Genomic DNA, 24,411 nt, shown 5'->3' on the forward strand with positions numbered 1-24,411 from the left:
AAAAAAAATACAGATATTTACATTTATAATATAATATTTTGAGTATTTTTTTGTGCGCAGGCAGAGTAATACACTTGATGTTTTTTAGTATAAAAAAAATATTTTTTACAGAGAAAACTCACACTGGCGTCTACAAAGGACTCTAAACCACAGGGATACAGTGGTGGATAAATTAAGTGGTTTTTAAAACTTGTCAATGCCTTCATCTGTCACATTGCAAGTCATTAATTCCAATTTAAAACTCAAACATTTTGGATGAAAAAGGCAAAAATCTAATGCAACTTACATATTTTTATGGTATAGTAGCCGAGACTAAAACATTTCTGACACATTAAAAGTTTTTTTGAAAGAGGTTTTTGGTGTATATAAAACATGCTCACTTTATATGTTAATAGATGTACTCCAGGAAATGTTTTACAGTGTAGATTCCATTTTTATCAATAAATCAAAATGAATTTTGGACAAAACTTCTGAAAGGTTGGGCCTGTTTGTGTTCTAGTATTATTTTGGATCACTCTGCAGATGTTGAGTTTTGTATCTGTGCATTTTTGTCATTGTTTTTTTTAAATACACTTTTATTCACTTTATCTGCATTTTAATATTTGTACCTTTTCTGGCTTGCCAAAAGTACTAATGGTAAGCCATTCAAAGTCACAAATTCCCATTTGTTGTTGAATCCAAATGGTTTGAAACAACACACAAAACAAATAATTCAGGTTGCACATATTTATTGGTATAAAGGCCAAGTCTAAAACATTTCAATTTCTTTAATAGAGATGCAAATACTTGAAAGTTTGTCATTTGATTTATTGTTGTATGTACTCCAGCAAAGAAAAATGGATAGAAAAATATCATTTTACAGCATATTTTTGTGAAAAAATAAAGAAGTTTGACCTAAATATGACCTCTTTGAAAATGTTAAAGATACATATTTTTAAGTTATTATCCCTATTATTTAAGATCTCAACCTAGACTCGAGAATTTGTTTTTATACATTCATTTCTTTAAAACTTTATATTTAGTTAGTTTATTACAAATTCACACTTTTTGCTTTTAGTCTGGCAAAATATATGTATGACAAGTTGAAACAATTGAATAAATCCAAATGCATCAGTTTTAGTAAAAGTCTACGGTCTTAACCTCTGAGCTTTTAAGGTGCGGGTAACCGCCATCTTCCCTTTGCCGACCAACAACGTAGCAACTAACGGAAGGTGTTTTTGTGGATGAAATAAACTCGGACTGGGCGATTCATGTCAAAAGGGGGGTGGCAGGAACAACTCAAACTGACTATTTGCTGTGTAGTTCATCACGGTGATGGGCATGCTATACTAAATTAGCATTTCTACGACAACTAATGGTTGATTCAATCGCTAAGTAGTGACAGATGATTTGATTTGGCTTTTTAACGACGCCAGTTAGAGAAAAGTACCCCTCCTAAAAAGTATACCGCCCGATCAAATGACGTATTTCCTGCTTCGCTTAGCTCAAGCCATTTTGGGAGGCCTTACGTGGTGTTGTCTGTGTTCACCTCGTGGAAAAACATTCGTTTTTTTACCGGGTTTCCTACTTTAAGTGTGAGTCGATACGAGTCAGTTGGTAACGTTTTAAAACGCATTCAATTTGCGTGCAGTGGTTTGCAGAGGAAATAGTTTTGTCAAGTTTTTTTTTTTCCCCCCCGCCGGCGGAGAAGCACATTGGACCTGGTGTCATCCGGTGTTGACGACACAAATCGCCGTCCCGTCTTGCATCGAACAAAGGAGGACTAAAGCTGATGTTCGTCCTTTAGCACAATCACATGAATTGCTGTAGAAAGTTAAGATTTAACCTATCGTGACGTAGTTTTGTGAAGACACGTTTAGTTAAAAAAGTTATTTTTTCCCCCCGTAGAGAGAACCAAACAAACGGGTTGTCTGATTCAGCTCAGTTAGCAGCAGCTAAGGTTAGCCGGACAAACAGCGAGCTAACCGCGCTTCTGTTTTCAGTCAGAAAGCAAGTTTTTTTTTTTTTTTTCCTTTAACGCGAGAATGGCCGAGGGGTACATTCGGGTGGCAGAGGAGGAAAACGAGGAGCCCATGGAGATCCCGGCCGAGGACGACGGCACGGTTCTGCTGTCAACTGTAGCGGCTCAGTTTCCAGGGGCGTGCGGCCTGCGGTTCAGGAGCCCCGTGTCCCAGTGCATGCGCGGAGTGCGTCTTGTGGAGGGGGTCCTGCACGCACCAGAAAACGGATGGGGGAACGTCGTTTACGTAGTGAACTACCCAAAAGGTAACTATGCAGAGGTTCTACGTATGATGTTCTGTGTGTGAAGAGGTGGGATTCTGTGTATTTATTATTCATGGTGTTGCTTCCCTGCAGTGGGAGTGGAGGAAAAGGGAATCCAAGTTGGAGTAGAGCAGCTGAAACTGGGCCCCTGGTTTCAGTTGACAAAAGATTCAACGCTGTTAGCATTTGGGAGGTCACAAGTTGTTCATTCTGATTCGCAGGAAACATACAGAGTTCAGTTGATCATTTTGGCAACTCTGGATAATTATCGAAAATGTTTTATTTTCCAGATTCTATCCCCCCAGCATGTTGTTTCATGGTTTGTGGATCTTTAATAATTGAATGTTACCAAACAAAGTTGTCAACTGGAACAATTAGCGATTTTGAAATGGAACATTTTTAGAGATTTGATTCAGTGTATACTAATGAAATTTAATTATAGTTGAATTGATGTGAATATGCTCATAAAATTGTTTATTTAAAAATGTAAATATAATGAACGTCTTTAGGGGGGGATCAGGGGCCCATTTCTGCCCATTTTACCTTAAAATAACTAAATGAAATTTACATAGTTGCAAAACTGATTGCGTTTTATGATATTTGAAGGTTAAATGTATAAAGCTGCTAATTTTTGTTAACTTGAACTACTTGGGTACAACAACCAATGAAGCTTTTTAAATATTCATGGGTATCTAAGTAAAATAGATAGATTGCATTTTTATTTCGGTTTAATCAAAGATTGTAAGAGGGTTGCAAATCTCAGAACCCCGCAATTAGGCAATGTCGGTCTATTTACTACTAAAATAAATTAAAAGAACATTTAAATGTAAGATCCAATAAAAATGACTAGTTTTCCATTCAGATAACGTGATCCTGGGCTATGGTCCAGAACAGCTTGGGTTTTTGTGACTTTTGAAGGTTAAATTATTTATTCTTTTATTTTAGATAACAAAAGGAAAATGGATGAAATTGATGCTTCTTCTGCTGTGAAGATGAAGAGGGGGGACATGAAAACGTCTGACCTGATTGTTCTGGGTCTCCCTTGGAAAACAACTGAACAGGACCTGAAAGACTACTTTAGCACATTTGGAGAAGTCATAATGGTTCAGGTATATCTTGTAACAGATTTGTTTGATGAGCTGTATTTTTTTGTTTCATATATGTCTCCATAAATGTTTATTATTGTTCATGGTTCTCTTAGGTTAAACGAGATGCAAAGACTGGTAACTCTAAAGGATTTGGCTTTGTGAGGTTCACAGAGTATGAAGCTCAGGAAAAGGTGATCTCCCAGCGCCATATGATTGATGGAAGGTGGTGTGACTGCAAGCTTCCTAACTCGAAGGTGAATATGGTAATGTCCATTCACATAGCTGCATTTAATGGGCAGAATAAATCTGTTATGGCACACTACAATGATTACGTTTCCTCTCTGTTGTTTACAGCAAGGTCCAGATGAGCCACTGAGGAGCCGGAAAGTGTTTGTTGGGCGTTGTACGGAAGACATGACCACAGATGACCTTCGTCAGTTTTTCATGCAGTACGGAGAAGTCACAGACGTGTTTATCCCCAAGCCATTCCGTGCTTTTGCCTTTGTTACATTCGCAGATGATCAGGTATTGTATTAAATGCAAAACAAATGTGTTGTCCTGCTATCTCTTCTTACTAATGTTAATTTTGCTTTTTTATCGCACGTAAATGTTTCAGATCATCAAACTAGTTTTAACATCAGATGACAACCACAGTTTAAAAAAAAAAAAGTATTTTTAAATGTTTTCCTTTATTAAGGGAAAAAAAAAAAAAATATATATATATATATATATATATATATATATATATATATATAACAACATATTTTGCAAAGTTGAAATTCACAAGCCAGTGTAAAGGCATGATTACTGCCAGACCTGCAGAACCAAGAAATCACTCAAATAGAACCTGTCTAACACAATGAAGTAGGCTAGAAGGTCTTAAAAAGCAACATATTATGCCCCTATCTAAAGAAATTCAAGAACGGATGAGAAACAAAATCTCAATAACATTTATCAATCTGGAAAGGATTACAAAGCTATTTTGAAAAAAAGCAAATGATCCAATTTTTCAATCACCTCGATGATCCCCAAGAAGTTTGAGAAAATATTCTGTGGCCTAATAGGTTTTCGAGGCGCCCTGGCGTGAAACTGACGCAGCATTTTAGAAAAAATGCATCATGCTAAAAGTTAAACAGAGTGGCTGGAGTGTTATGGTCTGGGGTTGCTTCAGGACCTGGGTATCTTGCCATAGATGACATGAATTACACTATTTGGCTGAATTAAAACAATTTCTAAGAATTCTTCCTATGTAGGAGCGATTACTGTTTCAGATAGGCACTGTTTTGTTTGTTTTTTTAGAGAGCTTTATTCCCTTGATGGGTAAAATCATTATTTTTGTATTTACTCAAATGTACTTTCTCCATTGAAATTTGTTTGATGACTTGAAACATTAAAGTGTGTCTAAAAGGGGAAATGCAGGGGGGGGGGGGGGCAAATACTTTAACCATATTTTTGTGTTATTTGTCCCTGACAGGTTGCCCAGTCTCTCTGCGGAGAGGACCTCATCATCAAAGGAGTCAGTGTTCACATCTCAAACGCTGAACCCAAACACGGCAATAGGCAGTTTGATCGTACGGCCCGATTCGGAAATGGTTTCGGGGCCCAGGCTTTTGGTAGCAACCGTAGTGGGTTGGGGAGCAGCGCCAATAGTAGTCTGGCCAATTTCGGTTCCTTTAGCCTGAACCCCGCCATGATGGCCGCTGCTCAGGCTGCTCTGCAAAGTAGTTGGGGTATGATGGGTATGCTGGCCAGCCAGCAACAGACGTCCACCTCAGGCAGCAGCTCTAGTGGGACAAGCTCAAGCAGGGACCAGGGTCAGTCTTTCAGCACAGGCAACAGCAACTACGGCACCAGCTCTGCCAGTCTGGGCTGGGGCTCAGGGTCAAACTCTACAACCAGTGGTAGCGGGTTTAGCTCAGGTTTTGGGTCCAGTATGGAGTCAAAGTCTTCTGGGTGGGGTATGTAAGTTAAGTGTTTCTATGGTAAGTATTGTGAGAGAAACGAGTCTTTTCAAAAGTTTATTTCTGGTGTTGATGCGTATCTGAAAACTAAACACTTTTGTGAAAGATGTTTTGTAGATTTGAAAAACAAAATGCTAAAGATTTAATTTAGGAATTGTTGCAGTGAATTGTTTACCAGGATCTCTGACTAAAGTGCTATTTTTGCTGTCTTGTTTGTTTGTATCCATTTCAACTGGATTCTCTAATGCATGTATTGTGAAATGTGATGCCCATTTAGAAAATGCATGAATATCTGCGGTTCACCATTATCTGGCTTTTGTCACCATCGGCTTGAAAGGCAATCTTGCATTGGGAAGAATCTGGTTGAAACCTAAATGTCTTTTTTATTTTCTTTTTTTTTATTTTTATTTTTTTTCAAAGTGCAACTTTATTTGCAGTCAAGTTCTGTGGAAAAGCCTTCACTGAAATCTCTTCTGCAGTTCACCTCTCTTCCATTTCCCCGTGAGGAAGCTCCTCTTTGGCAGCATTCTTGGGGTGTGATACCTGTATCATTCTCCCTCTTCCCACCTGTAAATGCTATGCCATCAAAGAACGGCCTCACTCCGCATGTTCTGAGAGACGGTGGGTGTTTTCACTTTTATCCACTTTTTAAAAAAGAAAAAATGGAGAGAACTGCGCAACTGACATTTTAAGAACTGATGAGTGCGATTGAGGATGGCTTGTGGCGAAGAGTGAAGCGGTGAGTGAGCGAACGGAGAGAGACGCGTGGAAAGGACTGGTTGTGCGGTGGTAGAGCCCAATTTGACTGCTTTTCTGAGTGTGTGAGTGGAAGCTGCGGATGCGACGAGCGCCTCCCCTAACATGGACATTCTTTAATTAGTACTTCAAGAGTTGTCCCTTTTTTCTTTTCTATTTTTTTTTTTAATTGTTGCAAGTTTTTCCTTCCTTCTAAGTATGTCTAAGTGCAGAAATATAAAACCTGTAGTGGAATGTTGTGATGAATATTTGTATTGCTTATATTATCTGATTTGAATGCTGTATGGTGTGTGCTTTCATGTTAATTGAACTGATCTGTAAGTGTGTTCTTGATGTGGATGACACCTGCTGAAGACTCTGGGGGTGCCGCGAGTGAGGATGTGAGAACGTGGAGACGTGTGTGTCCAATGGTGCCCAGTAGCTCTTTGTTGTTTGTGAGGTGTTTTTAAAAGAAAAACATGTCAAATGAAGGGAGTTCTCTAATAAAGTTCATTTGAATAGTTACTTAGCTGATACTGCTTGAGTCGGGTTTGTCGAATCAAAAACATCTAATTCGATTCACATATCTAGGGACCTTGGGCTCTGCTGGTCGAGGTCTCCGTTTGAACCCTGACCTGAAGGATGAAGATGGAAGTTCCAACACTTTCAGTGTGTGGCCTTCTCAGACATGACATGGGGTAGTACCTGTCTTTTTGCTGCTTTTTAGATTGAATTCTTACTCATACCTATCTAGTTTGAAGGTTAGTGGTACAAACATGTGGCTCTATTAGTTTTCTACTTAATTTAAAGACAAATGATGCATTGCTTGTGGAATTGTTTTGTAGAGATGCACCGATCAGAGATGTAGTAGCTGGATTTCTGACCATTTGTTTGTGAAGCTCTGACCTGCTGACACCCAATACAGGTCCTTCTCAAAATATTAGCATATTGTGATAAAGTTCATTATTTTCTATAATGTAATGATGAAAATTTAACATTCATATATTTTAGATTCATTGCACACTAACTGAAATATTTCAGGTCTTTTATTGTCTTAATACGGATGATTTTGGCATACAGCTCATGAAAACCCAAAATTCCTATCTATCAAAATTAGCATATTTCATTCGACCAATAAAAGAAAAGTGTTTTTAATACAAAAAACGTCAACCTTCAAATAATCATGTACAGTTATGCACTCAATACTTGGTCGGGAATCCTTTTGCAGAAATGACTGCTTCAATGCGGCGTGGCATGTAGGCAATCAGCCTGTGGCACTGCTGAGGTCTTATGGAGGCCCAGGATGCTTCGATAGCGGCCTTTAGCTCATCCAGAGTGTTGGGTCTTGAGTCTCTCAACGTTCTCTTCACAATATCCCACAGATTCTCTATGGGGTTCAGGTCAGGAGAGTTGGCAGGCCAATTGAGCACAGTGATACCATGGTCAGTAAACCATTTACCAGTGGTTTTGGCACTGTGAGCAGGTGCCAGGTCGTGCTGAAAAATGAAATCTTCATCTCCATGAAGCTTTTCAGCAGATGGAAGCATGAAGTGCTCCAAAATCTCCTGATAGCTAGCTGCATGGACCCTGCCCTTGATAAAACACAGTGGACCAACACCAGCAGCTGACACGGCACCCCAGACCATCACTGACTGTGGGTACTTGACACTGGACTTCTGGCATTTTGGCATTTCCTTCTCCCCAGTCTTCCTCCAGACTCTGGCACCTTGATTTCCGAATGACATGCAGAATTTGCTTTCATCCGAAAAAAGTACTTTGGACCACTGAGCAACAGTCCAGTGCTGCTTCTCTGTAGCCCAGGTCAGGCGCTTCTGCCGCTGTTTCTGGTTCAAAAGTGGCTTGACCTGGGGAATGCGGCACCTGTAGCCCATTTCCTGCACACGCCTGTGCACGGTGGCTCTGGATGTTTCTACTCCAGACTCAGTCCACTGCTTCCGCAGGTCCCCCAAGGGTCCCCCAATCGGCCCTTCTCCACAATCTTCCTCAGGGTCCGGTCACCTCTTCTCGTTGTGCAGTGTTTTCTGCCACACTTTTTCATTCCCACAGACTTCCCACTGAGGTGCCTTGATACAGCACTCTGGGAACAGCCTATTCGTTCAGAAGTTTCTTTCTGTGTCTTACCCTCTTGCTTGAGGGTGTCAATAGTGGCCTTCTGGACAGCAGTCAGGTCGGCAGTCTTACCCATGATTGGGGTTTTGAGTGATGAACCAGGCTGGGAGTTTTAAAGGCCTCAGGAATCTTTTGCAGGTGTTTAGAGTTAACTTGTTGATTCAGATGATTAGGTTCATAGCTCGTTTAGAGACCCTTTTAATGATATGCTAATTTTGTGAGATAGGAATTTTGGGTTTTCATGAGCTGTATGCCAAAATCATCCGTATTAAGACAATAAAAGACCTGAAATATTTCAGTTAGTGTGCAATGAATCTAAAATATATGAATGTTACATTTTCATCATGACATTATGGAAAATAATGAACTTTATCACAATATGCTAATATTTTGAGAAGGACCTGTATGTTTTTCTGCAGAATCAGATTTCTCTTTTAAAACTATAATTGACAAAATACCTCTTTACTTTCTTCATATAATGAAAATTAAACAGTTTTTCCAAAAACTTAGATTTTTCTATACCAAAAAAAAAAAGCTGCACAAATTCTAGACACTCAATGTCACCTTACATAGTTCAACATAAAAACAGATACAATATTAAAAAATATGCGGTAAAAATAAGTACACTGCTCAAAAATAAAGGGAACACTTAAACAACACAATATAACTCCAAGTAAATCAAACTTCTGTGAATTCAAACTGTCCACTTAGGAAGCAACACTGATTGACAATCAATTTCACATGTTGTTCAAATGGAATAGACAACAGGGGGAAATCTTTGGTGATTATCAAGACACACTCAATAAAGGAGTGGTTCTGCAGGTGGGGACCACAGACCACTTCTCAGTACCGATGCTTTCTGGCTGATGTTTTGGTCACTTTTGAATGTTGGTGGTGCTTTCACACTCGTGGTAGCATGAGACGGACTCTACAACCCACACAAGTGGTTCAGGTAGTGCAGCTCATCCAGGATGGCACATCAATGCGAGCTGTAGCAAGAAGGTTTGCTGTGTCTGTCAGCGTAGTGTCCAGAGCCTGGAGGCGCTACCAGGAGACAGGCCAGTACACCAGGAGACATGGAGGAGGCCGTAGGAGGGCAACAACCCAGCAGCAGGACCGCTACCTCCGCCTTTGTGCAAGGAGGAACAGGAGGAGCACTGCCAGAGCAGGCAACAAATGTGCATGTGTCTGCACAAACGGTTAGAAACCGACTCCATGAGGATAATATGAGGCCCGACGTCCACAAATGGGGGTTGTGCTCACAGCCCAACACCGTGCAGGACGCTTGGCATTTGCCAGAGAACACCAGGATTGGTAAATTCTCCACTGGCGCCCTGTGGTCTTCACAGATGAAAGCAGGTTCACACTGAGCACATGTGACAGATGTGACAGAGTCTGGAGACACCGTGGAGAGCGATCTGCTGCCTGCAACATCCTTCAGCATGACCGGATTGGCAGTGGGTCAGTAATGGTGTGGTGTGGCATTTCTTTCCATGTGCTCTCCAGAGGTAGCATGACTGCCATTAGGTACCGAGATGAGATTCTCAGACCCCTTGTGAGACCATATGCTGGTGCGGTTGGCCCTGGGTTCCTCCTAATGCAGGACAATGCTAGACCTCATGTGGCTGGAGTGTATCAGCAGTTCCTGCAAGATGAAGACATTGAAGCTATGGACTGGCCCGCCCGTTCCCCAGACCTGAATCCGATCGAGCACATCTGGGACATCATGTCTCGCTCCATCCACCAACGTCACGTTGCACCACAGACTGTCCTGGAGTTGGCAGATACTTTAGTCCAGGTCTGGGAGGAGATCCCTCAGGAGACCATCCGCCGTCTCATCAGGAGCATGCCCAGGCGTTGTAGGGAGGTCATTCAGGCACATGGAGGTCACACACAATACTGAGCCTCATTTTGACTTGTTTTAAGGACATTACATCAAAGTTGGATCAGCCTGTAGTGTGTTTTTCCACTTTAATTTTGTGTGTGACGCCAAATCCAGGCCTCCATTGGTTAATAAGTTTGATTTCCATTGACGATTTATGTGTGATTTTGTTGTCAGCACATTCAACTTTGTACAGAACAAAGTATTCAATGAGAATATTTCATTCATTCAGATCTAGGATGTGTTATTTGAGTGTTCCCTTTATTGTTTTGAGCAGTGTATAAAATAGGATTTAAATAAGAGTGCAGTTGCGATCACAGAGCATATGTTCTTTGTATCACTCGAGATGGGACCGTGGTGCATATACTGATAAAACCCAAGTAAAAACAATTGCAGCATTCCTCATTTGCTTCCTTGCTAGACTAGTTTTAGCTCAGTAACCTTTTGCATGTCTAAAATGTGAAGGTACATATTATAGAATAATGTTTTTCTGCACGATCCATTTAAAACAGCTGTTTTCAACTTAATATTTGAAAGAACAATGCTCTTAATTTTTATGTTGGCTTAAGTCACGTGTCAAACTTGAGGAGCCGGTGTCCTGCAGCTTTCAGATGTACCCTTGGTCTAACACATCTGATTCAAATGGTTGAATTGTCTTCTAAACCTTTACGCTATCAAGTTCTACGGGGTCCTGCTAATTACCTAATTATTTGATTTAGTTGAAGCAGAAATGCATCTAAATGTTGTAAGACACTGGCCTTCAAGACCTGAAGTTTAAAACCCTAGAGTTGAGTGGTTAGTTAATTTATTTAAAAGAGCCTTAGGCAGCCTTTCTGTTGCAGTTCAACATCAGTATTTACATTATTAGCAGGCATTCCACTGTGAAGACAGCAGTCAGCATTACACAGCTCTGCAGGTAAACAGGATTTCACTAATATTTAGTTGATATTTTAAACACCTAATCACAGAGATTGAGCATAAAAATTTAAAACAAGATGGTGGTAAATCTTTCCTTGCTCTGAAGTGTAAAAAAAACCAAAACCTGATGGTAACAATAGCCAACAGTCTTTCTTTTAGCAACAGCTTCCTCACAGATGAGTGTTTTTATCAGCATGAACTGTTGGCACTTTGGTTGGTTTCTGTCACTGATCAGAAGACCTGTAGTTTCCAATCATTGATCAGGGCTGCTCGAGTGTGAAATTAGCAGATTTTAGTCACCAGACAGTTTTCTCGGCGCATCTCTACTGTTTTCTAAATATTGAGCTCTGCATTGATTAAATTGGAAGTTTTGAGCCACAAGATTTACTCAGATTGTAGACAGGAAGGTGTTTTTGCTTTCGCCATTTCAAGCTTCTGCAGTTTTGGCCGTTTCGTGCCAACCTTCACAGGTAGAAAAAGTAGTACCCATGCATCAGTTTGTACTTTCCTTGGGGGACATTTCATACCTGCTTTGACTGCTTGTAAATTGGTTTTCTTTAACTGACACAGTTTTCTGTAAGGAAATGTTATTTCACTGCAATAATTAATCTGCAGAGGGGTTTGTTTCATTGGGATCAAACTTCCCAATTTAAATTTTCAGAAGACATCCATGTAAATTCTACACAAGATTTACTCATTTGGGATTTTGTTTTTTTATGATCAATAATTAACCACCATGTAGACTGATTAACAGACGTGTATGAATTGGTTGAGACAAAATGGTGAAGGGGCAAACTGACTTGAAGGTTAAGATGGCAGATCAAACTATATTTTGGAGGATTTAACAGGTATGTTTACTATCCAAACCAGGTTCATGAACATAGTATTCATTCATTGCAGTAAACCACATGAACAGTTCTTTATTGAAGTTTTTATTGCTGCTCATATTTCATCACTTCATGCTAAATCAAGACCTCCTGAAATCAGCTTGGTTTTGCATCAGTCTTGCGCTTTACACTTCGAGAAGCTCATTAACTTGACATTAGTCTGTCCTGGTCAGTCTTTTATTGTTATATGCATGTTGGGCACATGTCAGAAACTGCAGGCTTCCCTGTGTCATGTCCTCATTCTTTGCTCTCCTCCTCCTCGGTGTCTCTGCTCTTCCTCTTCCCTGAACTCTTCTTTCTGGACTCTCTCTGCTCTTGGGCCAGTTCTTCACTTTTATTTTGTATGTGGTTGGACTGAAATAAAGCCAAATGAAACAATAAAAAGATACTGTCTCCTGTAGTATATGCATGTATTACATGTTTAACTATGCTATGCTAAAAATATGACAAAGAATAGTGATACTTGGTTATTTTTCTGTAGACACCACTTACTAGTGCAGTACTGCGACGGGCTAGAAGTTTCACATCCTCTGCAGACACTGTGCTTCTTTTAGCATGTCTAAGACCAAACAAAGTCACACTATAAATTTATTTTGCTAGAGTAATAAAAGCCTGGATACCCAGAATGGTGCCTTACCTTGCAAAAGCTTCTAGATCTTTGGCAAATGTATCTGAAAAGAAGAAAGCCAATGTATAAAGTTTACTGGGAACCTTGTTATTGGGTTGAAGAGTTATACATCCCTACAGCTTCAAAATATAAATAAAACATTCTGTAGTTTAAACTTAAGCACCATAAGTCTTATATTGCATTGGAAGAAATTACTCATCTTGGATCCACTTTCTAGAGATCAAGGCATTCATTATTTAACAATTGTGGCAGTCAAACCTATCAAAATAGCACTTAAATGATCAACGTATGTTGGTAATGGTTCCTAATAATGTAGTGAAACGGTTGGATTCAAAATCCAGATGCAACACATTTCTGGTGAGAAACATTATCTGACGCTGTAACATTTCCAGTGTTTTGACCAATCAGGTCATACTGTTAGATGCAGCTGAGTCATCTAAATGACATTTTATCACGTGGCAACCACAAATATTAATGTATTTTATTTGGTTTTTCTGATAGACCAACCAAAAAGTTGAAAATACAAACTGTGAAAGAGGAATTGTGAACATTTTTCTAATTCTCTGCAAATAAAGATCTGAAAGGTGTTCAAACTCCTGGGTCAATAATACTTTGTAGAACCACCTTTTTGTTACAGTTGCAAGACTTGGGATGTCTCAACCACCTTTGCACATCTTGTTGCTGAAATATTTATCCATTTTTTTATGCAAAATAGCTCACGCTCATCTAGATGTAATGCAGGGAATCTGAGAACAGCTTATTTGTGTAAAATGTCGGTTGGATTAAGGTCTAGACTGACGTTGCTTTTCTAACCGGTTTTGATCTAAACCATTCCATTGTACCTCTGGCTGTGTGTTTAACGTTTGTGTCCTGCTGAAAAGTCAAACTACCACCCTAGTCTCAAGTCTGTTGAAAACTGTTAGGTTTTCTTCCCGGATTTATCTTCCGCCTTCACCTCTGACCAGTTTCCTTGTCCCTGCTGAAGTAAAGCATCCCCACAGCATGATGCTACCACCACAATGTTTTGCAGTGGGGGCATTGTGCTCAACTACACAAGACATTACATCCATGAACGTTTGATTTTGGTCTCCCCTGACCAGGCTAATTTTTTCAGCAAGTTTGAGATGTCTCCCATACAGCTCGTGGCTAACTGCAAACAGGACTTGTTACAGCTTCTTTTAGCCACTTCAACAATGGCCAGACAGTGGAGTAGACCACTAACTGTCCTCTTTAGACAGTCTCCACGAGCGTCTTGGAGTTCCTTCTGATGAATGCTTTACTTTGTCAGTTTAGGTGGACAATCATGTTTTAGTAGGTTAAAAAACAAACAAACAGAAAACTGAAGCTTCACCAAACAGCTGGACTTATACTGAGAGTTAATTACACACTAGTGTAAGGAGACATTTCAAGACAACTGGATTTTTAAGGATATCCAAGTCAAGGGCTGTAATACAAATGTATACTGGACTTTTCAAATTGCTGGTCTATCACAACAAATCTACTTCAAACTAAACTAGTATGTGGTTGCAACATGAAAAAGGAGCTCAATGAATATGAACACATCTACGATACACTTAAGATTTTTCAGATATTATGTCTGACAGGTGGTGCTGCATCAAAGTGATACATTTAGTGACTTATTCAGTATGTGGGTGGATGAATGCTGAGCCTGCAGTGAATGTGTTCCTAAAAAGCAGACGGCCGGTTTGCGTGAAACTCACCGCACTCCCTGAATGTCGTTTCGGCTATGGCTGCTACGGTCTGTCGGCTGAACTCCCTCCGGTGCTCCTCTCCGATCCTCTGACACAGACGACCCACCGTATAATGAACCGCTGCTTTCAACCTCTGAATGTAAAGACAAACTCATTACAACCCCTGAGACAGGGATGGGTATTATAATTTTAGCAAACCCAGGCTAGGTGCATCTGGTGCTAACACTCTTACCTGATCAACTTCCTCTTTATCTACCGACATTTTTAAGCGGCTGCGAATTTAAGTTGAAAAAAGAACCAAAATGTCGAATAAGTCAAAGTTACGACAGCGTGAAACAACTGTTATTAGCTCATGGTTGCTAACTGATTGACAGTTTAGTAGCTGACAAAACAAAAACTCGCGGCATAAATCAACGAATCTACTATAGGCGGTGATAAACTTAGAGCGCCCCCACGTGGTTGTAATGATGAACTACAAGGTAGGTCACAGCTTCGAGACAATTTGAGTACAGCTTTTAAACGATTACAGACGTACAAGTTTGAACGCATAGTTGGCAAAATAGTCATTACGGTATTAAGTTCCAAACTTTAAAAAAATAATGAACAGTCAGTGAATCTACTGAATATGGATTCCAGTCGCTGCATAATTCAGTGGGGGTTCTTAAGCAGTTTCCTGTTTTGGAAATGTATGTTATCAACAGATAATCTTTGATTGCATCGATAGGTCGTGTCTCTCTTTATACACAAAGAGTATCTGCACAAAATGAGGCTCACGTCAGCGCAATGTAGCCAACTTAAGTAGGTAGGAAAGGTTTATAAAAACCTACCTGAGGCAGAATAACTGGATCTTCAACATTTTACAACTAATTCTACTATAGAAAGTTTTCCAAGTGGTGTCACTGGCCAACATCAAAATAATAGGTGGTTATGTCATAAAAACAAAAGTGAAACACTTGCAGTGCTTGATTTGTTGAAGGATACAATTGTCATTTTTATCCAGAAGGTGAAACCTTCAGGTTTCAGGAAACATTTTACTTTTTTGTTTTTCCACCAACTCTGAACTCAAAATTGAATATAACTGCTATGCATATAAAAGTTATTAGCCGCAATTTTGTACTTCTGATAATTATTTTAATTTGATGGCATTAGATTAAATATACAGTTTTATTTTATTTAGGATTAATTTTGGAAGTTATGGATATAATATCTACCATTGAGTTAATTTAGAAAAACAAATTACTATTTTGGTCCTAATCTCAGCAGCCATGTGAAAATTTCTCTGGTTGTTTTTTTTTTTATAAATCTGTCACTGTAACCTCTCCACTGGGACTTGACTAGTGCAACATACAGGGGTTGGACAATGAAACTGAAACACCTGGTTTTAGACCACAATAATTTAGTATGGTGTAGGACCTCCTTTTGCGGCCAATACAGCGTCATTTTGTCTTGGGAATGTCATATACAAGTCCTGCACAGTGGTCAGAGGGATTTTAAGCCATTCTTCTTGCAGGATAGTGGCCAGGTCACTACGTGATACTGGTGGAGGAAAACGTTTCCTGACTCGCTCCTCCAAAACACCCCAAAGTGGCTCAATAATATTTAGATCTGGTGACTGTGCAGGCCATGGGAGATGTTCAACTTCACTTTCATGTTCATCAAACCAATCTTTCACCAGTCTTGCTGTGTGTATTGGTGCATTGTCATCCTGATACACGGCACCACCTTCAGGATACAATGTTTGAACCACTGGATGCACATGGTCCTCAAGAATGGTTCGGTAGTCCTTGGCAGTGATGCGCCCATCTAGAACAAGTATTGGGCCAAGGGAATGCCATGATATGGCAGCCCAAACCATCACTGATCCACCCCCATGCTTCATTCTGGGCATGCAACAGTCTGGGTGGTACGTTTCTTTGGGGCTTCTCCACACCGTAACTCTCCTGGATGTGGGGAAAACAGTAAAGGTGGACTCATCAGAGAACAATACATGTTTCACATTGTCCACAGCCCAAGATTTGCGCTCCTTGCACCATTGAAACAGACGTTTGGCATTGGCATGAGTGACCAAAGGTTTGGCTATAGAAGCCCGGCCGTGTATATTGACCCTGTGGAGCTCCCGACGGACCGTTCATGTGGAAACAGGAAAGTTGAGGTGCACATTTAATTCTGCTGTGATTTGGGCAGCCGTGGTTTTATGTTTTTTGGATACAATCCAGGTTAGCACCCGAACATCCCTTTCAGACAGCTTCCTCTTGTGTCCACAGTTAATCCTGTTGGATGTGGTTCGTCCTTCTTGGTGGTTTGCTGACATTACCCTGGATACCGTGGCTCTTGATACATCACAAAGACTTGCTGTCTTGGTCACAGATGCGCCAGCAAGACGTGCACCAACAATTTGTCCTCTTTTGAACTCTGGTATGTCACCCATAATGTTGTGTGCATTTCAATATTTTGAGCAAAACTGTGCTCTTACCCTGCTAATTGAACCCTTCACACTCTTCTCTTACTGGTGCAATGTGCAATCAATGAAGACTGGCTACCAGGCTGGTCCAATTTAGCCATGAAACCTCCCACACTAAAATGACAGGTGTTTCAGTTTCATTGTCTAACCCCTGTATATTAGGAAGAGACTTTGTGCGGCTAAATGTCCCTACATCAAATTAGTTTCTGGTTTAAAAGGGAACATCTCCTGCCCAATGCTTTTCCAATTCTCCAAGAGGAACACCCACTCACCCACCCGACTGGAAAACAGAGGACCATGGGTCATTAACATTTACTTTTTTATAGAATATAGGGTCACCAATTCAGGTGGCTTTAGGTAATTTTATTACCTACTAAATTTCAATTTACACGCAGTGTTGCAGCCCAAACCTTTCCTCTGGGTGTCTTTGTGTTTCTTTGAGAGCTCCAGGTAAATTGGCGTTGATTGGAACTGGAGGCAGCTGGCCAGAGTCTGACAGGAGATAAAATCCACTACAACCCGGATGTTCTTCTCTTCATGCTGCCAACCTTTTGAGCTTTTTATTGAAATTTTCTCATGTGTGGTTTCTCTTTTTAATTTGTGCTTGAACCAGGTTATAACTTGCTCTTTGCTGTGCCACAAACGTAAACCATCACAATTTTGTTTGAATTTCACTGTAAAAAAAAAAGAAAATTCTACTGCAACAAATAAATTTGCCAATCAATAAAACAGTTCTGAAATACAGGAAAAATAAATTTGTCGCTATACCAGTACGTTCTATGCTTTGATAGTGGAGTAAAAAAAAAAAAAAAATGAATACATTGTATGAAACACTCAGGATTATCAACTAAAAAACACAAATTAATGCAAAAGCAACTGCATTTAGTGTTGGAAAAAAAGAACAAGAGTATAGATCTGCATTTTATTATGCATGTGGCTCATCTCGTGATGAAAACATGTATCAAGTATCACGCCGTCTTACAAAGGCAGGGTTATGTCGTCCTTTTGAAGACTTGCTTGCAAACCTGACCTTCACAGGTTAGCTCCTGAAAAAACAAAAAATGCAAGTTTTATACAATTTGTGGGGAAATCTACATATACAAAAACAAATGAAATAATTTAGTCCTGTAGAGTGAAGTAAAGGACTTAAATTTTAAATACAGCATACAAAGCTAGACTATATTTTCTAAATAAATATTAAAAGGTGATCAGGAATACCAGATGAAGCTTGTCCCCCTGAATCCAGTGTGTCCAGCCCCTGTTTCGCTTCTCTCCTTTCTGAACACACACCAGCTCATCATTGTCCCAGTTCACCACAGACTGGTGGAGATGTAAAATAAAACACTTTAATTCACAATCAACTTTAATCATGCGGTTTTAGATGTTATTTGCATAGTCACCTGGCACTTGCGGTGGTCCATTGCCTTCGTCACCTCTTCGAACTCCTCTCCAATCTTGAAAGAACATTTGTATTTCAACACAGGAGAGATGGTTTGGAAGGTGAAAGAATCTCCATCTTGTTTGATAACCTTCTGAGGCTTCAGTATGGAGGCGATTTTGCGTGTTGCAAAGTTAATATCTGCAGGGCAAAACATTAAATTATTAACTGTGCCATTTGCTTGTTTTTTATGCTTATTTGACAAAAAATGTATACCTCCACAAAGCGGATTTATCATGGTATACCACCTAACAAGTAAAATAAGAAAAACTCACCAAGTGCAGCCATGTAACCCTCTAAATTATCATTGCTAACCATATCCCAGGTTCCATTGTACAGGTCCTTCTCAAAATATTAGCATATTGTGATAAAGTTAATTATTTTCCATAATGTCATGATGAAAATGTAACATTCATATATTTTAGATTCATTGCACACTAACTGAAATATTTCAGGTCTTTTATTGTCTTAATACGGATGATTTTGGCATACAGCTCATGAAAACCCAAAATTCCTATCTCACAAAATTAGCATATCATTAAAAGGGTCTCTAAACGAGCTATGAACCTAATCATCTGAATCAACGAGTTAACTCTAAACACCTGCAAAAGATTCCTGAGGCCTTTAAAACTCCCAGCCTGGTTCATCACTCAAAACCCCAATCATGGGTAAGACTGCCGACCTGACTGCTGTCCAGAAGGCCACTATTGACACCCTCAAGCAAGAGGGTAAGAAACAGAAAGAAATTTCTGAACGAATAGGCTGTTCCCAGAGTGCTGTATCAAGGCACCTCAGTGGGAAGTCTGTGGAAAGGAAAAGTGTGGCAGAAAACGCTGCACAACGAGAAGAGGTGACCGGACCCTGAGGAAGATTGTGGAGAAGGGCCGATTCCAGACCTTTGAGGACCTGCGGAAGCAGTGGACTGAGTCTGGAGTAGAAACATCCAGAGCCACCGTGCACAGGCGTGTGCAGGAAATGGGCTACAGGTGCCGCATTCCCCAGACCTGGGCTACAGAGAAGCAGCACTGGACTGTTGCTCAGTGGTCCAAAGTACTTTTTTCAGATGAAAGCAAATTCTGCATGTCATTCGGAAATCAAGGTGCCAGAGTCTGGAGGAAGACTGGGGAGAAGGAAATGCCAAAATGCCAGAAGTCCAGTGTCAAGTACCCACAGTCAGTGATGGTCTGGGGTGCCGTGTCAGCTGCTGGTGTTGGTCCACTGTGTTTTATCAAGGGCAGGGTCAATGCAGCTAGCTATCAGGAGATTTTGGAGCACTTCATGCTTCCATCTGCTGAAAAGCTTTATGGAGATGAAGATTTCATTTTTCAGCACGACCTGGCACCTGCTCACAGTGCCAAAACCACTGGTAAATGGTTTACTGACCATGGTATCACTGTGCTCAATTGGCCTGTCAACTCTCCTGACCTGAACCCCATAGAGAATCTGTGGGATATTGTGAAGAGAACATTGAGAGACTCAAGACCCAACACTCTGGATGAGCTAAAGGCCGCTATCGAAGCATCCTGGGCCTCCATAAGACCTCAGCAGTGCCACAGGCTGATTGCCTCCATGCCACGCCGCATTGAAGCAGTCATTTCTGCAAAAGGATTCCCGACCAAGTATTGAGTGCATAACTGTACATGATTATTTGAAGGTTGACGTTTTTTGTAATAAAAACACTTTTCTTTTATTCGTCGGATGAAATATGCTAATTTTGTGAGATAGGAATTTTGGGTTTTCATGAGCTGTATGCCAAAATCATCCGTATTAAGACAATAAAAGACCTGAAATATTTCAGTTAGTGTGCAATGAATCTAAAATATATGAATGTTAAATGTTCATCATTACATTATGGAAAATAATGAACTTTATCACAATATGCTAATATTTTGAGAAGGACCTGTAGTTTGAAGGCATTTTGAAGGTTTGGCTCTTTGGAACACTTGGCAGTGTGAGTTCCTGGATGTTTTATAGCGTGTCAGTGTAGGGCAGGGCATTGCAACGCTCACCTCTGTTATTTCAGACACACAGGGTGAGGTGCAATTTTTGCATAAGATGAGGAAACAATCCTGCATGAAACAAAAAGAAAAAAAATGGGACCACTGATTGTTATCAGGTTCTGCAGAAGCCTGTTGATTAACATCACTTTAAAGCAGGTGTGTTGAAGTGGAGAAACATCTAAGACTTGCAGGCTACGGCACGTCTAAGGATCAGGACTGGGAAACGTGAACTGCAGCCTAAAAAAGAAACTTATAAGGCTGATCTTTTGAATGAAGTAAAATCAATTAGACTTTAGTCAGAGGACCTGTTGGTTTTTGTCCTACTTTGTAGCAAATTTAAGCAGATTGGTTCTCAGCCTTGAGGAAGGCAAGACTCCAAAGATTCCCATAACAAAGGTGTTTTTGACTAGAACACCTGACCTGCTCAGGGACACAAGTTGAATTGCTCTCCCTCCGTTTTCCCTCTCTGTTTAGACTTTGTTTTTAACCCCAACTATAAAATAGTACTTACCACACTTTATTTTGGTTGAGGTTGCCAGGTTAGTGTGAGTGGTGATCCATCCATCATACCTGCTTATTCATGCAGGGTCACTGGGGGGCTGGTTCCTATCTCCAGCTGTCATTGGGCAATAGGCGGGGTACATCCTGGACAGGTCACCAGTCTACAGATTTGTTGTTTTTTTTACAGGAAAAATATTTGGTATAGTACCAGACACAGCCAGGCCTGATTATGACCTGACCTGTAAAATCAAAAAATCGATACACAGAAACTGTCTGAAGACACGAAGTAGGCTAAAAGATCTTAAAAAGCAACACATCATGCCACTATCAAATGACACAGAACAAAAACATCAGCAACAGATGAGAAACAATGTCTGGAAAAGGCAACAAAGCCATCTTTAAGGCTTTGGGAAATTTCTCCAAATGGAGAAAACATGAAACGTGGCGAACCCTCCCAGGAGTGGTCGATCCCGCAAAATTACTCCACTTGCATCAACAGCTCTTTCGCGAGGCCACAATAGAACCCAGAACAACATCTAAAAAGCTGCAGGCGTCACTTGTCTCAGTTAGGGTCAGAGTTCATGACAGCAATATAAAAGTCACTGGGCATCCATGGCAGAGTTTCAAAGAAAAAACCCACTGCTGACCAAAACAGCAAAACAGCCTCTCGCACATTTACCAGAAAATACAGCATTTCAAACAAAGAACATCATGCCTATAGTTAAACATGGTGGTGGTGGTATGATGGTTTGGGGCTGCTTTGCTGCTTCAGGGCCCTAGATAACTTGCTGTGGTTGATGAAACCATGAATTCTGCTCCCTACCAAAAGAATCCTAAAGATAAATGTCTGGAAATCAGTTTGTGACCTTAAGCTGAAGCAAACTGAGGTTGTGCAGCAAAATAATGAATGGCTCAGGTTTTTGTAGTGAACTAGTCAAAGTCTGGAAATAAACCCAACTGACATGCTGTGGCATGACTTCAACAAGGCCGTTCATGCTCAAAAATCCTCCATTGTGGGTGAAATAAAACAATTCTGCAAAGAGAGGGCCAAAATAACTTCAGAGTAATTTTGAGACATTAATTGTAATGTAAAATAAAATAAAATAAATTATCATCAGAGAATTTAATATTTACTCAGGTTATGTTTTCCTAATATCTAAATCTGTTTGGTGATACATACATTTTATACTGTTCTCAAAAATTTCGTGGTGCTATAGAAATATGAAAGGACAACTAGTATAAATTCTAATAAAATATCGACATTAGTGGACACAATAAAAATAGCATAACATTTATAATAATAATAATTTGAGGTTTATTTTTGTATATAGCCTACAACGAAATACACGTAACTTCCAGCAAAATATAATAATAAATTATTACCAAGGAGCAATATAAAGTAAGCATCCAATAAAAGTAAATAAGCATCAAACTTGTTTTGAGAGCTAAGAAAAGTAAAATATTAACAGTATATTTGATACAGTATACATGCATGTAAATGTAACTGTATATAAATGCAAAGAAACAAGTGATACAAATTGTAAAACCAATGTTAGCGGACCTGATAATAGTGAAACCCAATCTTTCCTCGGGAAACATGCATCTAGCAGGGTGGTGTTTCTGGGCGGTGTTTCTTGCCTGAATGCGCAGCAATGTTTCTCTACATGCTGATCTTCATGGGCTATCACAGCAGCAGATGGATACCACTGAATCAGAGGTTGAAATTGTAAGTACTCTTGCAGAGAGAGAGCGAGAGAGAGATTATTATCGTTTATGCCTGACTGCTGAAGTGTAATTTTCTATTAACAGTCAAATAGTGAATGCGGTGTTTATGGCGGTAGTTCTGGCCCCTCAGCTCTACGTCATGGGGAGGTAACTGGGATGTAGACCATTGCATAAAGTCACAGACAGGTCATGGATTTATATGTAAAAGTGCTTTTTTTGTTGTTGTGATTAAAGGCCAAAATCCTCAAGATACTGCAGGCAACCTCTTCTGAACAACCTGTCAGCCACTTTAGCTCTGTCCATCGTCGCTTCAGGTGAGTCCTATTGCACATGCATGATTAAAAAAACAGAATAATGCTAACTTTTACTCTCCTCTCAGGTTTTTCAGTGGTATTCACGCTACTAGATCCAGTTCCTCAGGGCTTGTGGGCTGCCTATCATGCGTTTGGACTCTTGTCATGTGGGCATGGACTGTGCACCGCCATCCTGACTCTAACGGCAGCCGCTTGTGTAAGAAAATAAAACAAAAGCAGTAACAGTGAGAAAAAACAAAACACGAGCATCGAAGTGAGTTGTGTTTACACTGACAGGCCAAAACTACCACAGAGCTGTACTACATGTCTGTCGCTCTAACAGTCGCCTCTGCATTCAGCACAGGTAAGGCACCTTTCTGTCCAAACCCTTTAATCTGCACCTCCACAGAGATGACACCTGTTTCTGTCTGTTTAGGGTTTTTCATGGTGAGATCAGGACTGTGGTTAACCAAAAGGCAGGCGGTGACGGGGACAAGCAGAAACAACGGATGATAAAACGGGTCCACCTGTCCTCGCGCTGACATCGGATACAGTGCACTTTTAAAGAATTCATGAGGGCTTTGAGCCACCGGCAGATGGTAACTTAAAACCATGAACAAAGGCAAAAAAGTGCAAGCTCTGGTTTTCAAGCTTGCTGCAGGATAACAGATGCGGTTGTTAGAAATGTATGCAGCATGCTGTCAAATAAACTAACAGATGTGTAGTTTATGCTGTTATCTAAACTGTACATACATGTATATATACTGTAAAACCAAACAGATCAAAACAGATGTTTCCATAGATAAAAGGCAATGTCTAAATTTATGACTGAATGTAAAATTCAAGCGCTATTATGTTTTAATTTCCAGGCTTTATCACCACCTTATTGTTTTGAAAAACCACCATGTTTGTAAGAAAGACATAAAGGCTCAAGGTGTTGATTTAACATCCTTGTCACACAAAATGATATGTGCTGGTTTGAAGAAGTAAACTGATGTGTTTGTCGTCAGGTTTTCAAATGGAAATTTCACTTTCTTTGCTACTATGAAATAGACTTTCATAAAATAAGTCAAGTTTTAGCTTAAAAATGTCATACAAGTTTGCATGAGTTCATTTCCTAAAAGTTCTAGATAAAACATGCACATGCAGATTTAAAGAGGCAGTTAAAATATCTCCAATTAAACCGAAACAACTGAAAACCTTTATTTAATTGAAACATTAAATCTGAGAGTGATTTAGTATATATGGAAAGTAATTACATTTTTAAACTGTTATAATCACTCTATTCAAAATTTAAGGAATTTTGAGAATTTCCAGAACTAGTACCAACCATGAGTTAGAATTTAGTTTAGATGTTAGATATAAATAGAAAACTATTTAGAAATGAGAATGCTTTGCACTGCTTCTAATTTTACATAATTTAATTAGATTTCAAATTGCAGGATGTCCAATGGAGAACAGTGGGCAGTGTCTGATCGGGCCAATCAAATTGACCAGCCTGGGCTTTCTGGGAAGGGGGAGGAGCTTTTCTTCAGTTCTGTTTTGATGATCTGTAAATCTAAAGAAACAAATATAGCTGTGTTAGTCTGGGTTGCTCGCAAGTGAATATAAAGTCTACTAAGAGGCAAATATGTGAAAAAGTACTATTGCAAATCCCAGGAAGAGAGTCTTGCTCCTTAATTTTCTTCCAGAAATAACAAATCGTTGTGCATTACTGTAAATGGCTTGAGGTACTTAATTATACAGACGGGAAGTAGCTCCGCCCTGTTTCTACCGCATCAATCTGCTAA

General features: G+C 39.9%; 4 protein-coding genes across 6 annotated transcripts; 2 read left to right on the forward strand and 2 right to left on the reverse strand.

Moving 5' to 3' along the window:
* Nucleotides 1–1,472: 1,472 nt before the first annotated feature.
* tardbpb (TAR DNA binding protein b) lies at nucleotides 1,473–6,575 on the forward strand. Of its 3 annotated transcripts, XM_047348070.1 has the most exons (6): nucleotides 1,473–2,265; nucleotides 3,208–3,371; nucleotides 3,464–3,613; nucleotides 3,705–3,875; nucleotides 4,825–5,332; nucleotides 5,791–6,575. In XM_047348070.1, exons 1-5 carry the CDS (start codon nucleotides 2,025–2,027, stop codon nucleotides 5,314–5,316), a joined length of 1,218 nt encoding a protein of 405 aa, XP_047204026.1. In that variant the 5' UTR covers nucleotides 1,473–2,024; the 3' UTR covers nucleotides 5,317–5,332; nucleotides 5,791–6,575. The 3 variants fall into 3 exon arrangements, with proteins under 3 accessions (XP_047204026.1, XP_047204024.1, XP_047204027.1); XM_047348068.1 differs by having other exon boundaries at nucleotides 1,476–2,265; nucleotides 4,825–6,575; XM_047348071.1 differs by having other exon boundaries at nucleotides 1,478–2,265; nucleotides 3,464–3,604; nucleotides 4,825–6,575.
* Nucleotides 5,796–23,626, forward strand: LOC124857027. Its single transcript, XM_047348072.1, has 6 exons — nucleotides 5,796–5,932; nucleotides 22,413–22,475; nucleotides 22,563–22,642; nucleotides 22,708–22,838; nucleotides 22,919–22,985; nucleotides 23,058–23,626. Exons 2-6 carry the CDS (start codon nucleotides 22,435–22,437, stop codon nucleotides 23,132–23,134), a joined length of 396 nt encoding a protein of 131 aa, XP_047204028.1. The 5' UTR covers nucleotides 5,796–5,932; nucleotides 22,413–22,434; the 3' UTR covers nucleotides 23,135–23,626.
* cenps (centromere protein S) lies at nucleotides 11,893–14,856 on the reverse strand. The gene is made up of 5 exons (XM_047348073.1): nucleotides 14,436–14,856; nucleotides 14,213–14,336; nucleotides 12,501–12,534; nucleotides 12,356–12,422; nucleotides 11,893–12,217 (listed from the first exon to the last, which is right to left on the reverse strand). Exons 1-5 carry the CDS (start codon nucleotides 14,463–14,465, stop codon nucleotides 12,101–12,103), a joined length of 372 nt encoding a protein of 123 aa, XP_047204029.1. The 5' UTR covers nucleotides 14,466–14,856; the 3' UTR covers nucleotides 11,893–12,100.
* On the reverse strand, nucleotides 16,743–20,684 carry rbp7b (retinol binding protein 7b, cellular). The gene is made up of 5 exons (XM_047346320.1): nucleotides 20,673–20,684; nucleotides 18,378–18,444; nucleotides 18,065–18,243; nucleotides 17,883–17,984; nucleotides 16,743–17,710 (listed from the first exon to the last, which is right to left on the reverse strand). Exons 1-5 carry the CDS (start codon nucleotides 20,682–20,684, stop codon nucleotides 17,657–17,659), a joined length of 414 nt encoding a protein of 137 aa, XP_047202276.1. The 3' UTR covers nucleotides 16,743–17,656.
* Nucleotides 23,627–24,411: the final 785 nt, after the last annotated feature.

Source organism: Girardinichthys multiradiatus, chromosome 20 (genome assembly GCF_021462225.1).
Source record: "Girardinichthys multiradiatus isolate DD_20200921_A chromosome 20, DD_fGirMul_XY1, whole genome shotgun sequence".
Classification (NCBI taxonomy): Eukaryota; Metazoa; Chordata; class Actinopteri; order Cyprinodontiformes; family Goodeidae; genus Girardinichthys; species Girardinichthys multiradiatus.

Bases quoted from the DNA above. Each gene is read 5' to 3' on its own strand.
- tardbpb (XM_047348070.1), top strand. From the start codon at position 2,025: ATGGCCGAGGGGTACATTCGGGTGGCAGAGGAGGAAAACGAGGAGCCC. The intron at 3,372-3,463 runs GTATATCTTGTA...TGGTTCTCTTAG, and splicing joins GAGAAGTCATAATGGTTCAG to GTTAAACGAGATGCAAAGAC. The intron at 3,614-3,704 runs GTAATGTCCATT...TGTTGTTTACAG, and splicing joins CTAACTCGAAGGTGAATATG to CAAGGTCCAGATGAGCCACT.
- cenps (XM_047348073.1), bottom strand. From the start codon at position 14,465: ATGTCGGTAGATAAAGAGGAAGTTGATCAG. The intron at 12,423-12,500 runs GTAAGGCACCAT...GTTTGGTCTTAG, and splicing joins GATCTAGAAGCTTTTGCAAG to ACATGCTAAAAGAAGCACAG. The intron at 12,218-12,355 runs GTAAGTGGTGTC...GCTTTATTTCAG, and splicing joins CCCGTCGCAGTACTGCACTA to TCCAACCACATACAAAATAA.
- rbp7b (XM_047346320.1), bottom strand. The intron at 18,244-18,377 runs GTGAGTTTTTCT...TTTGCCCTGCAG, and splicing joins GGGTTACATGGCTGCACTTG to ATATTAACTTTGCAACACGC. The intron at 17,985-18,064 runs GTGACTATGCAA...CATCTCCACCAG, and splicing joins TGGACCACCGCAAGTGCCAG to TCTGTGGTGAACTGGGACAA.
- LOC124857027 (XM_047348072.1), top strand. From the start codon at position 22,435: ATGGCGGTAGTTCTGGCCCCTCAGCTCTACGTCATGGGGAG. The intron at 22,476-22,562 runs GTAACTGGGATG...TTGTGATTAAAG, and splicing joins CAGCTCTACGTCATGGGGAG to GCCAAAATCCTCAAGATACT. The intron at 22,643-22,707 runs GTGAGTCCTATT...CTCTCCTCTCAG, and splicing joins TCTGTCCATCGTCGCTTCAG to GTTTTTCAGTGGTATTCACG.